At 42.1% G+C, this 14913-nt stretch overlaps 1 protein-coding gene across 2 annotated transcripts; it reads right to left on the reverse strand.

The window, feature by feature from the left end:
* Positions 1 to 169: 169 nt before the first annotated feature.
* On the reverse strand, positions 170 to 7167 carry ak2 (adenylate kinase 2). 2 transcript variants are annotated; one of them, XM_076301465.1, is made up of 7 exons: positions 6988 to 7167; positions 6012 to 6137; positions 5571 to 5681; positions 4732 to 4826; positions 2735 to 2807; positions 1244 to 1442; positions 170 to 391 (listed from the first exon to the last, which is right to left on the reverse strand). In XM_076301465.1, exons 1-7 carry the CDS (start codon positions 7084 to 7086, stop codon positions 384 to 386), a joined length of 711 nt encoding a protein of 236 aa, XP_076157580.1. In that variant the 5' UTR covers positions 7087 to 7167; the 3' UTR covers positions 170 to 383. The 2 variants fall into 2 exon arrangements, with proteins under 2 accessions (XP_076157580.1, XP_076157579.1); XM_076301464.1 differs by lacking the exon at positions 170 to 391 and having other exon boundaries at positions 1203 to 1442.
* Between the last annotated feature and the right edge of the window lie 7746 nt (positions 7168 to 14913).

Here is a 14913-nt window from a genome sequence, read left to right on the forward strand (position 1 = left end):
GAAAACACTTCTAACATATCCTTAAAGGAGCCTGCTTACAAGAAATGGAAACAGAAATTCTCACAAATTTGCAAATCCCTGGAAAATTGGCTTCCTCTAGTATATCAAGATGCACTGTGCAAATATCCAAACATATGAACAGTACACAGACAAAGACATTGCAAGTCGATTATGACTGTACAAAAGAGTCTCCTTTGTTTATTAAACACATGACCCAGGTTTTAAGTGATGGTGGTTGTTATTGTTTTTCTAGGCAGAAGGGCACTTGATTAAGCAACCCAGAAAAAAAGTCCAGCATGATTTTGTATTAAGTGCTAGAGGAGAGCTGAGGCTCTAGTTGCTAGATTTCCATCCCCAGGCCTGGACTGGTGACAGACGGGGCTTCACACGGCTGAAAAGAAGGAGAACAAAAAAAAACCTTCAGACAGCAACAGACGAGACATGACAGACATTCATTCAGAGGCAACCCCTGTATTTAGCATTTAGAATACACCGGCCTGAACAGAACTTACATAAACTGAGCACTAACATCTGTGCCCAAATAGGCACATCTAACACTGCTGATCAGTGTGGGTCAGTGTGCTCACATCTAGACCACACACTTTTACATTCCTAATATTAACACAACTTTAATAAAAATAAAAAAAAAACTCAACTTGACCAAATAAAAATACAAAGATATTTTAAATTTTATGGGTATGGCTTAGGTATGCCCTGACAGCCTGAAGGTGGCTGACTTTTATATCTAACCCTATATCTGAACACTGAAACGAGTGCATTTCATGGAAATACACATCTGTATAACTGACCCGAGTAAATGCAAATCTATAATTTCTACAGAATTAAAGATGATAAAAATATAAAATTAAATAAGCCTGCAACTGATGCACATTATATTTAAGTCTAGCTTTGGTCAAACCGACCGCATTAAGCATTAGACACATACAGTCAAACTGTCAGTGAGTAAGAGCAAGAGTTAGGTGAAGTTTTAGGTGGATTTTGAGGACAGAAAAATACCAAACACAAACACAGAGACAAACCACCGAAAGAAGAAGATGGGTGCAGAGTAGGACGGAGGGTATCGGGTAGTACAGACAAACACCAGGCAGATACACTGTCAGTAGTGAGACTAATAAACCTGACAAACAGCTGGGCATGCACATCAGATGGAGAGAACAAGGTGGACAGACATGCAACAGGCAGACGGACGGACGGCGTTAGATGAAGATCACACGGTCTTTACAGGGAGAGGTGGCTGAGAAGGCGGCGAGAATGGAGGCGAAGACGAGGTCAGGGGACTGCGCGGCGTCGATGGCTCGGTGGAGGCCACGGGCGGCGTAGTACGTGACCAGCGGCGCCGTCTGCCGGTGGTACGCCTCCAGTCGGGAACGCAGCGTCGTCGCGTTGTCGTCACTACGGCGGGACAGGGGCTCGCCTGTCACCTGGGGAGAGAAGCAGAGGAAGTCATGTGACTGAACATTGGACTTGGTTGATAAGAAACCGAAGGATGGACAGCCTCATGTTTATAGGTCAAAGGAAGAACCACATCTTCCATAACTTCAAAATCATCTGTATATCATTATCTTTCAAAATAGTCTACAAGAGAAGATTACCATATCTAGTGTTTACAAAAATATGCAACATCCACATGTCCTGGATGTTGATGTCCTTGAATGTCTCAACTGAGGACCTTTAACACCATTCTTTAGAAACTTATGCAATACCGATTTGGAAATAAGACTACTCCAGTCCTTCAAATATGGGTGCCTGCTTGATATTAAAAACAGACAATGCAGATGCATGTAGGGCTGAACTTTTTAGGCAAAATATCAAATTGTATTTTTTCTGACATATTGCGAGTTGATTTGCTTAAAGTCAAGCTTCAGTTCTATATTCACTATACAGACGTTGAAATATTACATATCGTGCAAGACAGACTTTTGCTCGCCTTTTTGGCTGTACATTCATCAAACTGCTGCCTATGATGTTTTTTAAATGCTTTTGCATTTAAAATGTTTTTTTGCTAATTGCATTTTTTCAAATTGTGATTTTGATTTAAAAAATATAAATAATCTTTCAACCTTAGATGCAGGTCCTCCACACTTCTATGCCTGGTCTGACAAAACTACAGAAAGTCAGTGAACAAGCTGCATATAAAGGGTCAGGGATAGAATTCACTAACTGCTTCACAGGGAAAATGCTCAATCATTCAGTGAGTCCTGCCCAAAGACCGTAGGTTCTGCAGAGAGTGCTTTTTTACAGTTAGAATGTGTAGAGCAGAATTGGTCAGAACTATATTTGGTTCTAGATCACTACCCCTGTTTTGGGCTCCTTTGCAGCGTTTGAATTACACTACTACAATCGACTATGTTGTATTAAAAGGCAGTTTTTTCTTTTTGAACTCAAATGTCAATAGTGTAACACACTTGTGTAGCAAACAGTTAAAAGTGAAGCCACCCAAAGGAGTATAGTTTGAATGGGAGGGGGGGGGGGGGGGGCTTTGGGTGGCTTCAATTTTAACTGAGCACATGCTGTCCCTGCTTTTTCATCATGGGTCCAGCCCAATCGTTACGCTTCCTGTTCGAGAATGTATGACTGTTCTTCACTCTATTAAGGTAAACATAAAATACTCCTCCTTCCTATATAACGGCATGTACATTCTGCCCAATCACCACACTCACACCCACACCCTGTCTGATGACCGTCTGTCAATTAGGCCACACACACAACTTACATCATCCTTCATGGGCTCTTTGGGTGGGTTGAACTCCTCATGGTAGGAGCGGCCACTGGGCTGATGGATCAGCCTGGGGAGAGAACGAGCACACCGGTCTGTTAATACACACAGAATCCACAGTCATCCAAAACACTGCATGGCAGACTCACAGAGCAGACAATTCCATCCCTAAGCAATCTCTTCTCTGCCCAATGCAGAGGCATCTACACCTAATGTAGGACTTTGTACACACTAGATCAGCACATAACGATAAATTCTTTCTTCAGAGTAAGTATACAGAAAATATTGTTTCATGATTACCATTAACACTTGATCAGGGGTGGGTAGTAACGCGTTATAAGTAACGCACGAGTAAAAAAGTATTTTTTCGAGGAACGACAACTTTTCATATTCCTTTGTCAAAATGGTACTTCTACTCTTACTCAAGTACATTTTTGAGCCAGTAATCTACTCTTTACTCCGCTACATTTTCAATTGCCTTTTGTTACGAGTACAAGTTTATTATTCGAGGAGAAAGTATCTTGAGGGAGAAAAGTGCACCCCTCCCTCGGTGCATAACAGCGTGGGAGAAAAGAAACAGGGCTTCAGAATGCATTGCTACGTTTCCCCGCAATTATAAAAGTAATGACTGGCCTTTGTAGCCTACTACACGGAAGTAGATGTTCTATATATCGAACAGCTCAGTTAACGCAATGATGTCCTGCCAGCTGCTGCATCTTCTGGTGAGACTGCCAGAGTAGCAACGAGACGAGAGGTATGACATGACACGGAAACTTTTGCCTATATTCATTTCTGGCCAGCATCGTTCAACAATCACATTGGACAAGGAAAGTAGGCCTACAACTTAATTTACAAGCAAAGCAAATGCACTGGAAATCGAGCACACAAGTTAGAAAAAACCTAGCATCCGTTTAACCTCAATGTTGCAGGACAACATGAACGGTCGGCTGAGAAAACAGATAGCCTGCTCTGTCCGATATTTTAAAAATATAAAAATTTACAAATTTTTAGATTTAATTTATTAAAGGAAAATTCCGGTATTTAGCACTTTGAGTCCCTTTTTTCTGGTTTGTTTTGGATGAACTAGAGTGGTGGACACAGACATTTTGACGATTGGTCCCGTCTCGACTTTTCCGACTCGCTTTGAATCGCCTTTGACTACTTCAGAGTGGCTGCCTACATGCACAAACATGTCCTGAAACAACCCTTAACGTTCGTTTTCAAAACTGTGCAACTCACCGAGTGGTTAGTGGTGTTCGTTGATGTTCCAAAACAAGTAATGCAAACAAGCAAAATACAGTTTCTGTCGTGTTTTATTTGGCATTTTGTAAAATGCCTTTGATTTCTGTTGGAAGACTCATTGTGCGTTGATATTACTGCGCCACTGGAAACGGAAACGGGGGCTGTTTACATTTGGTTGTAGTCTTTCCGCGAGACCTTCTTTTACTGTCTATGCTTCAGGCTCAAATATTGAGCGGAAGTTTATACGCGGTTGTGAGGTGTTTGAAAAAATAGTTCCACAATAGCAAATAAGACTGCTGGAAATCGTACATTGCACCGATACCAACACCACTTACCACTCGGTGAGTTGCACAGTTTTGAAAATGAACGTTAAGGGTTGTTTTAAGGACATGTTTGTGCATGCCTGTAGGCAGCCACTCTGAAGCAGTAAAGGCGATTCAAAACGAGTCAGAGAAGTCGAGACAGGACCAATCCACCACTCTAGTTCATCCAAAAGAAACCAGAAAAGGGACTCAAAGTGCTAAATACTGGAATTTTCCTTTAACAAAGTACTTTTTTACTTTTACTTACTTAGATTTCTCAGTTGGGAGTATTTACTTTTACTCAAGTAATTTTTTGAAGGGAGTAATTGTAATTTTACTTGAGAATAGATTTTCAGTACTCTACCCACCCCTGCACTTGATCAATGGGGACTTTCTTAAATCAGATAAACATTTTGTTCTCTGGCCTCGTGCCCTCCCCTAATACAGTACCTGCCACAGACGCGGCGAACCAGCAGCGAGTCGTCCACAGAGAACTCAATGACTGAATCCAGTTTCTCTGTGCGTTTCTCCAACAAGTTATCCAGCTGAGGAGTGCGTGGGGAGAGCAGATCAATGTCACATACAGAAGTTTGGAACAAAGAACAATCCATATTCATCAAGTACAGTAACAAGTCACTCTCTACAACTACAAATGCAAAGACATTTTGACAAAAAGCTGACAAATAACTACATAAAACACAAAAAAATAAAACAGTCAAGCCATATTTAACCTAGATGAACCCAGACGAATCTGTGAGTGCATTTGATTATGCTGTACAGCTGTCTGGCCATCCTCCAATCCACAAGGATTTCCAAAATCACAGAGAACCCAGGAACCAATCACAACCACGTGCTCGTTATGGGGAGTGCTTCATGCGATAATGGACAGAATAGTACGGTCAGCAGCACTGTTGAACAACCAATGGCTGCGCAGATGGCGTCAGTGTAAAACGACACAAGACATGTATCTTTTATGGAATTGAGTAAACAACCGCATTTAAAAACTGTTTACAAGAAAGATGTGTTAGCTTTATTTCCCAAATTTGGCAAGAGTTTAATGTATCAATTTAACTTTAATTTAACTGCTGACAACGCCCCTTGGCAATCGGAAGTGAAAAAAGGGTCCCCAGAACAATTCTCTTTTGAGAATCAGTCTTGGCGTCAGCTAGGCCATATAGTAATACTTAACAGATGTTTCAATGCAAAGAAAGCATTACAATGAATTAGCTACTGGTGATAAATCCCCACTCTGACCACACACACACACACACACACACACGGGAACCCACCATCTCGGCCTGCTTGACAGTGCGGGGGAAGCCGTCCAACAGAAAGCCGTTCTTACAGGGGGGCGTATCCAGATTCTTCTCAATGAGCTCCACCACCATCTCGTCACTGACCTGCAAGAGGTTGAGGTTACAAAAGACCAAATGAGAACAAAAAAACGAAAGTGAAGGGTGGAAAAGGGCAAACAGTTGAAATGACATTAGACGGTCATAACGACAAAGATGATGCACTGTAATCTGTAAAAGCAAAGACTAAAGTGCATTAGAAGAACTACACACACACACATTTCGCAAGGGGCAGGTGAACAACTTCATGAGCTAATGACTGCTTTCAAGATTACGCTGGCCTCATTCAGCTTTGTTGATACGCACTAGTAAATTGTGTGTTTATAATACTCTGCGTCCTCAACTGCCCTGCAACCCAACACTTCAGTGTTCACCCACCAGCTTCCCAGAGTCCATGGTCTGCTTCAGGCGCTGTCCGAGCTCAGAACCGGACGCCACCATGGCACGGAGCATATCCCCTGTGGCCAAGTGACACACGCAGTACTTCTCCGCCAAGCGAGGAGCCTGAGAAAACAGACCAACGAAATACATAACATTCCCACACATGGGCTGGCATACAAATACATTATTTGCCCACCACATGAGCTTGGGGCAAAAGAGCAAGAGGTTAGGTAAAACATTACAGATGAGTAATGATGAATAATTAACTGTAAACAAACACCTCAATTTGTGTTCAAACCCTACTAAGCATGGCCTGTGACAATACACCACCTTGTTCAATGGTTTTACTTTTCTTGTAGAGAGCAAAATGCAAAATAATTTTGTGTGAATCGGTGTTGACAGATGATTTATAAATAACGTCAACACAGAGAAGGTTTACGGCAGAAACCTTAAAAGCAGCTAAGTGCACGTTAATCCAGGTAAGTGCACAAGATAAAAGTTACTGAGTACTGAGCCACGTACTTTTTTGTAACATTAGTAGTAAAAGTTGCCTACACCGTAAGGACATATCTGCCCATGCTGATTATTCATTCTTATCGGTAAGCAATCAACCATATGTGTGTCAATTTCAATGTCCCACCACTAATGCTAAAGTTAACTGGAAGGTCATAAGGCTTATCTAACTGCAGCTGGCACAATGAGGATGGCTTGACATGACCAGCGGGCATCTTAATACAGTTTAAGAATTCACCAAGTTAGTCAAACCAGGGTATCACTGCAACCTTCATGAGGTGTATAGTTTCCTAATGACAGAGCTACTGGAATTTTACTGTAAAGTGTTTAATGTAGCTTGCTGGAGTAACGTCAAGTAGAGTCGAGCTAACGTTACAATCCGTTAGTTAGCTATGACAAGAGGCTGCCATGTCCCAAAGCCATGCGGTCGCACCCCGGCATTATACTTATCCATTCTCACCTGTGTGCCTTTGCCAGCGCCCGGCGGCCCGAGCAGAATGGCTCGGATACCCTTCCGGACGTCGGACACAGCTTCGTTTAGCTGCGTGCTGGGGGCCATGATCACAATTCAAATACGGTGGACTGTAACTTTACCGTCCTTGCGTGCGCCCCGTGCCTGCCAACTCAGTCGAGAAAGGAAGAAACTCCGCCTCCGTCTTCCTCACTTCGGAATAAAGGCCCGCCTACTGAAGTACAAGTCAGCAGGTCATTGGTCAATACCTAGATCCTTCAGAAAAATATGTTGCGCTGATTTGTTTATCTGTGAAGTCTGTGAGATAATATCCGGGTTTGGGGAAAGAAATTGATCCCCTTTCCACAGTTTTCTACTGTATTTGGATGTATTTTTAAAACTCGAAAAAGATTCTTTGTTGGCTATTATGCTCAACACCAGTTGATGAATAACATAGGCTATTAGTAGTCAAGTATAGTATTCAGTATAGTTTAGTGTTGGCTGGCTTTATGAAAATACTCTGCTGAGGCTGTGTAGGGTCAGAGAATAATAGGGGTAAGACTTAACTTAATATTTTTGCATGAATGTTTAAATGAATCAGAAACTGCTGCTGTTATGCACGTGACTAGAATCTGATCTAATGTAAGACATCAACAGAGAAAAACTAGCAGTATGTGCCACTATCAGACAACAGCGTGTTAAGTCATATTTTCACACTAGATAATTGTACCCTCTTCTGACTGAGAAAACCTGTATCTGAGCCTTGTGTTGCAACTTGTGACTTGTGCAGGCTGTGTGACTCTTGGCGCCATCTGATGGGTATTTACTTAACAACAACCAAGACTAATATCAGAGCCCGTTTATGGGCTGTCAATCTGTTGCAGTTCCGCTAGGGGCGATCGCGAGCAAGTGCAAAAACATGAGCTAGACGGCTAAATTTGTCTCTTTCACCTGATTGTCGTCGAGAAATCTCATATTTGATTGTAGTTTTTGCAAGTTCAACGTGTATTATAGGTCGAAAGTTCATTCCAACATTCAAATTTCTAGTCACAAAAGTATATCCCGAGAAAAGTGGAATTTGAGGGGTACAGCTCCATAGACCTCGATTCATTCTGCACTCGTGGACGAGCGCCCTTACATGGAACCAGAGAAGGAACTGCAACCAGTTCAGAAACCGGAAGTTTTAAGAGAGAGTGGAAGTTCTCCCCTTATTAGACATTCTCTGTGGATACCAAGACTGTCAGAACCATAGACTGTATATATAGAACTAAGCTCTCTCGGAGGAGGGGCGGGACTGTTGCGCTCTATTAAAACTCGAATGAGGCTACATATGGAATATCACACACCAGAAATTCCAAAACGGTTCAAAAGTTCTAAACAGGCAAACTCCATTCATTCCATCGGATGGAAGGGATGGATTACTGAACGGGCCCAAGCCCAGCCCAGCTAATGGGCCCAAGCCCAGGGGCCATCTGGCATACTGGGCAAGTAGGCTATGTCAGCAACATGTTTAAGTTTGTTGTGAATGAGGAGATGTAAGCAAGCAGAGCGGAGGGACAGTGAGCCGGTGGTGGAGCGTGTAGCGTAGTTGAGGCTACATGAATGGAGCAGGTAGGCTATGTGTAACATGCCATGCTGGGGTGCATTTCCCAAAACCATAGTTGCTAACCTGTTAGTTGGTTGGCAATGGGAAATTGCATTGCAACCAACAAAGTTGCTAACTTAGTTAACAAGTATGGTTTTGGGAAACGCGCCCCTGACTATAATGATTATGATGACTTATTACAGTAATTGCGATAATGTAATGATAGGTAATGATAACATACTGTAAGGCCATAGGCCTACTGTGATTATACTCAAAGTAGGCCTAGAGCGTTGAAAGGGTTCTATATTCAAGAGCTCTCTCTCTGCCTCTGTAAAAGGCCTTCAGGATCTTGGATCGCATACCAAACGTCCTTAGTCGTCTGAGGTGAAAGAGACGCTGTTGTTTTTTTTTTTACAATCTGGTCAGTGTGACCATCCCAGGTAAGGTCTTCTGTGATATTAATACCAAGGAACTTGGAGTTTTTGACCCTTTCCACAGCATCACAGTTGATGGTAATGGCGTTAAAATGATCTTCTTTTCTTCCTGTGGTTTAAAATTAGCTCTTTGGTCTTTGGCACGTTGAGAGATAGGTTGTTCTCATGACACCACTGTGTTAAGTTGTTAACTTCTCTTCTGTAGGCTGTTTCATCTTTGTTAGTGATCAGACCAATTACAGTGGTGTCATCAGCAAACTTAAAAACCATATTAGAGCTATGCATAGCCACACAGTCATGAGTATACAGGGAGTAAAGAAGTGGGCTCAGGACACAACCCTGTGGGGCACCTGTGTTCATGGTCAAAGAGGATGAAATGATGGAGCCCATTCTCACCACCTGGCGTTGCCCTGACAGAAAGTCCAGGATCCAGCTGCGTAGACTGGTGTGTATAACAAGACTCTTGAGCTTGCTGTCAAGTCTACTGGGGACAATGGTGTTAAATGCAGAGCTGTAGTCTGCAAACAGCATCTTTACATAAGTGTCCTTCTTCAGATGTGTCAGGGAGGAATGCAGTGAGGTGGTGATGGCATCATCAGTTGATCTATTCTGTCTGTAGTCAAATTGATGAGGTTCCAGGGTAGGGGAATCATGCTGCAAATGATGTTCTTCATAAGCCTCTCAAAACATTTGCTCACGATGGGAGTGAGTGCCACAGGACGCCAGTCATTCAACGTGGTAATTTTGCTTTTCTTCGTAATTGGAACAATGATGGATGACTTGAAGCTGCTTGGCACAACACACATGGACAGAGAGAGGTTAAATATGTCCGTAAACACACCAGCCAACTGCTCTGAACATACATGATTACACAACCTGGTATCCCGTCAGGCCTTGCTGCTCTGCTCTGGCAGCTTGTACAGTGCTATTTATCTATGGTTTTTGGTTAGGATATACTCAAATTGTTTTTGTTGGAACAACATCTTCCACACACTTCTGTATGAATCCAGTGACTGCCTCTGTATACTCATCTACATCACTGTTTGATGCATCACGGAACACACTCCAGTCCACACAATCAAAACAGTCATGTAATGCTTGTAATCTGATTCCTCAGACCAACAGCGAACCGTCATCTGACATGTGTATTATGTGTAGAGAGAGAGTGTTCTATCTCGGAAGGGTTCTCTTGGTAAAGATGGGCTAAAAGACTGTAGACTGACGGAAATGTAAGCTACAAAATGTCAAGTCATATTCATGCATAAGCCAACTAAGCTATATATAACCTATACAATAGGCTACTGGAAGACATTAAAAGGAATAAGTTTATGTAGCTACTGTTCTAAAATGTAGGCCTACCAGCAATGGTAGGTACAGGAATAAAGTTGCCCTGTTTATTTTGTGTTGTTTCAGTTGTTCTATAGTGATAACTGTATACATGATATTAAGGTTTATCACTATCTAGGTGATTTTGCTCTTTACACATAGGTTTCGGTTTTGGTGGTATTATCAATTTAGCATTTTATAGTTTAAATGTAGCCTATTGAATGATTTGAAATGATACTTTGCTGATACTTAATTCAAGCAGAAACTCTTCTTCAATTTTTTGTCCCAGTCCGTCCCAGGCCCGGCGCCAGGATTCCAGTTTTGGATGGGCCAGACCAATTGTGGGTGGGCCTTAAAAAAAACTTTATCAAAGTACCGATCCACTTGCACGACACTTCTTTTTGTCGTGTCGCATTCCACTCTAGTCCTATGGGTGACGTCAAGCGACTTTAACGCGCCCGCAAAGCATTCCGGGAAGGCAGCGCTGCATTTGAAATAATGTAGCGCGACAAAGAAGCTGGCCAAGGCCCATCTTTATGCAAATGAATCCGTTGAACGCGAGGCGACTCTCCAATGAAAGGACGAGGTTGTAGGTCCTTTGTTCTACCACAACGGTGCCTGTGAAACTTTGGTTCCGCTTACAAGACAAATAATGTTTTAACGATCTCTTCCACGACCACCTAGTAGTCCATAAAACAAACGAAACTAGGATTTGGATGAATATATTGACTGTTGGTGTTTCTGGTGAGGATTTGAGATTGCATTGAGTAGTTTAAATAAAACAATATTTCCAAATGGCTTGCATAGTTTGTTTAGGCTATTAATGTGTTGTATACTGTTAAGTACATGCCTAAAATTGTGGTCCATTTGTGGAAAAACACTTAAGATATACGTTAAAACGAACTGAGTATGAGCTGGTAACTGACATTTTAAACGAAACGCCCACACACGACTGAATGAGGGGAGGCAGCGCGACACCATGCGTATGTCGGGTCGTGCAAATGGATCGGTACCGTAACGGTACCGATCCACTTGCACAACACTTCTTTTTGTCGTGTCGCATTCCACTCTAGTCCTATGGGTGACGTCAAGCGACTTTAACGCGCCCGCAAAGCATTCCGGGAAGGCAGCGCTGCATTTGAAATAATGTCGCGCGTCAAAAAGCTGGCCGATGCCCAGCTTTATGCAAATGAATCCGTTGAACGCGAGGCGACTCTCCAATGAAAGGACGAGGTTGTAGGTCCTTTGTTCTACCACAACGGTGCCTGTGAAACTTTGGTTCCGCTTACAAGACAAATAATGTTTTAACGATCTCTTCCACGACCACCTAGTAGTCCATAAAACAAACGAAACTAGGATTTGGATGAATATATTGACTGTTGGTGTTTCTGGTGAGGATTTGAGATTGCATTGAGTAGTTTAAAAAAAACAAGATTTACAAATGGCTTGCATAGTTTGTTTAGGCTATTAATGTGTTGTATACTGTTAAGTACATGCCTAAAATTGTGGTCAATTTGTGGAAAAACACTTAAGATACGTTAAAACGAACTGAGTATGAGCTGGTAACTGACATTTTAAACAAAACGCCCACACACGACTGAACGAGGGGAGGCAGCGCGACACCATGCGTATGTCGGGTCGTGCAAGTGGATCGGTACCGTAAGCCCCTTATGTGCGACCGCAGAGAATGGTTTTTTTTTTTTGTTGTTTTTTATCAACGATCGCTACTTATAAACTCATTTGCTGTGGAACACTTGTGGAACCCACAAACGAGGACACTGTACTTAGGTCCGCACAGAGCAGGGCCGTAGTCACCATAGACATCGGGGGACGTGTCCCACCCAATATTCAAATATGACCATTATAATGTCCCCCCAATATACGGACATAGAAAAATAAAGAAAGAAAAAAGCGCTATACTAGGTAAAGGAAACCAACACGCACCACCATCTGAAATGTAATCAAACGTAAATACAGACATCCCAAGTCTCCCGGAAGTTCCGGGAGTCTGAGGCCCGCAAATTAGATAAAATCTCCCGGAATCTAGAGCGAGCGATCAAGAGCGTGCAAATCGCGAGTGCATCTGAGTGTATAGCGCGCACACGACAGGGGAGAGAGAGAGGGGTGGTGCGTGTGTGCCTGAGCGCATCCAAGACAGCGAGCACACTGCAAAAAAAAAAAAGTTGGCTGAACTTGAAAAATAAAAGTCAACCGATTTCACTAACTTTTTCAAGTTATTTCAACTGTATTGTGCAGAACTTTATATTTCAATTTGCAGGACTCAATAAAGTACGTAAACACTTCAACTAGTAGAACACAAAATGTTAGGTTAATGGGACTTAAGTTGGTACAGCTAGCTAAAACTCAATAATTCAAGTAAGAGGGGCTTAAGTTAATGCAAGTAGCTAGAACTCAATAATTCAAGTAAGATGGGCTTAAATTGGTACAAGTAGCTAGAACTCAATATTTTGAGTAAGATGGGCTTAAGTTAATACAAGTAGCGAGAACTCAATATTTAAAGTAAGAAGAGCATAAGTTAGTTCAACTAATAAAAACACCTCAAACACCATGTCAGTTACAACAAATGTTTTATTTTCTCTCACTCTTTAGAGTGCAGTGATATAGTCTGAGAAGTGTTGGGGTCACAAACTGTAAAAAACAAAATGGAGCCAACTCCAAAAACATGGTGCTTTCAAGAAAAGCTACAAGCTAAAACAATATCTTCACACGCAGAACAATTCAATGGCATGCACTTAGTTTGAGCCCAACATAATAAAAATAAACTTTGCGTGTTTAAGCGCTGTCAGTGTCTTGGGATTCACAGTGTAGTCATGGCAAACACACACACAATATACAGATCTAGAAAATGCAGCTAGCCTCCAATGACTGCATTTTCTAGATCTGTATTGTGTGTGTGTGCATGCATGGTCACATTCTCTATGGTGTGCGTGCGCGAGTGTGTGTGTTTGTCTGTGTGTCAGTCTATATTATTTTTTTCTACCGCTGAAGAGCCTGGTCCAATGGCTAAATTTGTGTGTGTGAGTAACTGTTCCCCTATCTTAACAATTCGTAAAGCTTACGTCGAAGAGAAAGCGCTCTAGAGGAGCAGCTCTGAGCATCAAGTTCCACAAATATCTTCTGGATCACCTCAAATGTGTAACTAAGATCCTTTGGGTATTCCATGTTTGTGGCATACAAGAGTCCAAACAGGTATTCAACAGCAGATGGCAGATCTTTAATGTCTTGGACTAGGACCACAGTCTCTTCCAAGATGATGGCAATGTTGATTACTGTTGGAAGAGACTTCCTCACAGCAACATCATCTTCGAGTACTGTGAGGATGCCAATCTTCACATTTCTTGTGTAGATCTCTTCAGCATCAGTTTCCTGAGAAATCCAAGCAGAAAGAAAGAAGAAAAAATCTAGGGTCAGTTTTAGACAGGCATCTCTATTTGGCATGATAACCTTGCCAGACTAGTAGCTTAATGGAAATTAATGTGTTTATTATTTGCCTACTGAAACTCAATGTGATTCTGGGCAATGCAAATACATTATAGGTCCATGTGGGGTCCATTGCACTTAGGATATTTTAATGCATGCCATATCCCAGCTAGAAGGAATGGGCTTTCAGAACATGCATCATTTGGGATATTTAATCAATTTTCCCTACAGGCATTTCAATTGCCTATACAAGGCTAGGTTGCATGGTAAATGGGGAGATGGGAAAGGTGGGAATACTTTTAGGTGTTATTTATATGATGCAAGCCATTAATAAAACAGATTCACAAATATAAGATGAAGAAACCTGCCTATAGGTCAGTCAAGCTCTGACACATTGAAACATACTCTGCCCTCCTTGATGGCATGGACTGTACATAGTTCTGGAATGTAGTTGCAATGTATTTGCATTTATTCAACGTCTACTAACTGCTGTTAAGCTTCACCTCGGCAAAGGTCATCATACTAATATGTAATGTGGACATATAGGAAGCCAAAAAGCATGACAACATTTGTGATGGGTGGTCTGGCTCATGGACAAGCTGTATCATAGCATGGGTCATCTGCAGTAGGCTATCACTTTGAATCCAACTGATACTTGTAAGCACCTGTACTGTAAAATGGCCCTTTCCCTACATGCCAGTTCTAATTTGCATTTGAACACAACCACTGACAAGCGTGCAATTTACCCATGTCCTTTTTACAAAACAAACTAGGACTAGTTTATCTATCAGGTAAATTATGCAACACTATTCTCTGCTGCATTTTGAACCTTACAATGGCAGCCTGGACTTTTAAAGGGACACCAGGCAACGTTTTCGTGTTAATTACTCATCTTCGTAAGTCGGTATACGGTTAAAAGACTCGTTACAGGGCGAATGAAGACTCTCTCGCCCGCCCCTACTGCCTGTAGGAAGAATATCCCGCTTGCAAGTTCAGTGTATCCTACCCGCCGACCGAAGCAGGAAGGCTAACGAAAAGCTAGAGATTGTTGCAAAGGTGTGTATAATGGCAGAGCCGGCGAAGCAGCGAAAAACAGTGAAAAAGGAAAAGAGCTTCAGACCGAGCGAGGGGGAGTTTCGTAGAGAAAAA

This window comes from Alosa pseudoharengus, unplaced genomic scaffold, assembly GCF_046254945.1.
Source record: "Alosa pseudoharengus isolate Yale_2024_CS ecotype anadromous, Long Island Sound unplaced genomic scaffold, YU_APseudo_1.1 YU_APseudo_1.1_scf_23, whole genome shotgun sequence".
Taxonomy (NCBI): Eukaryota; Metazoa; Chordata; class Actinopteri; order Clupeiformes; family Clupeidae; genus Alosa; species Alosa pseudoharengus.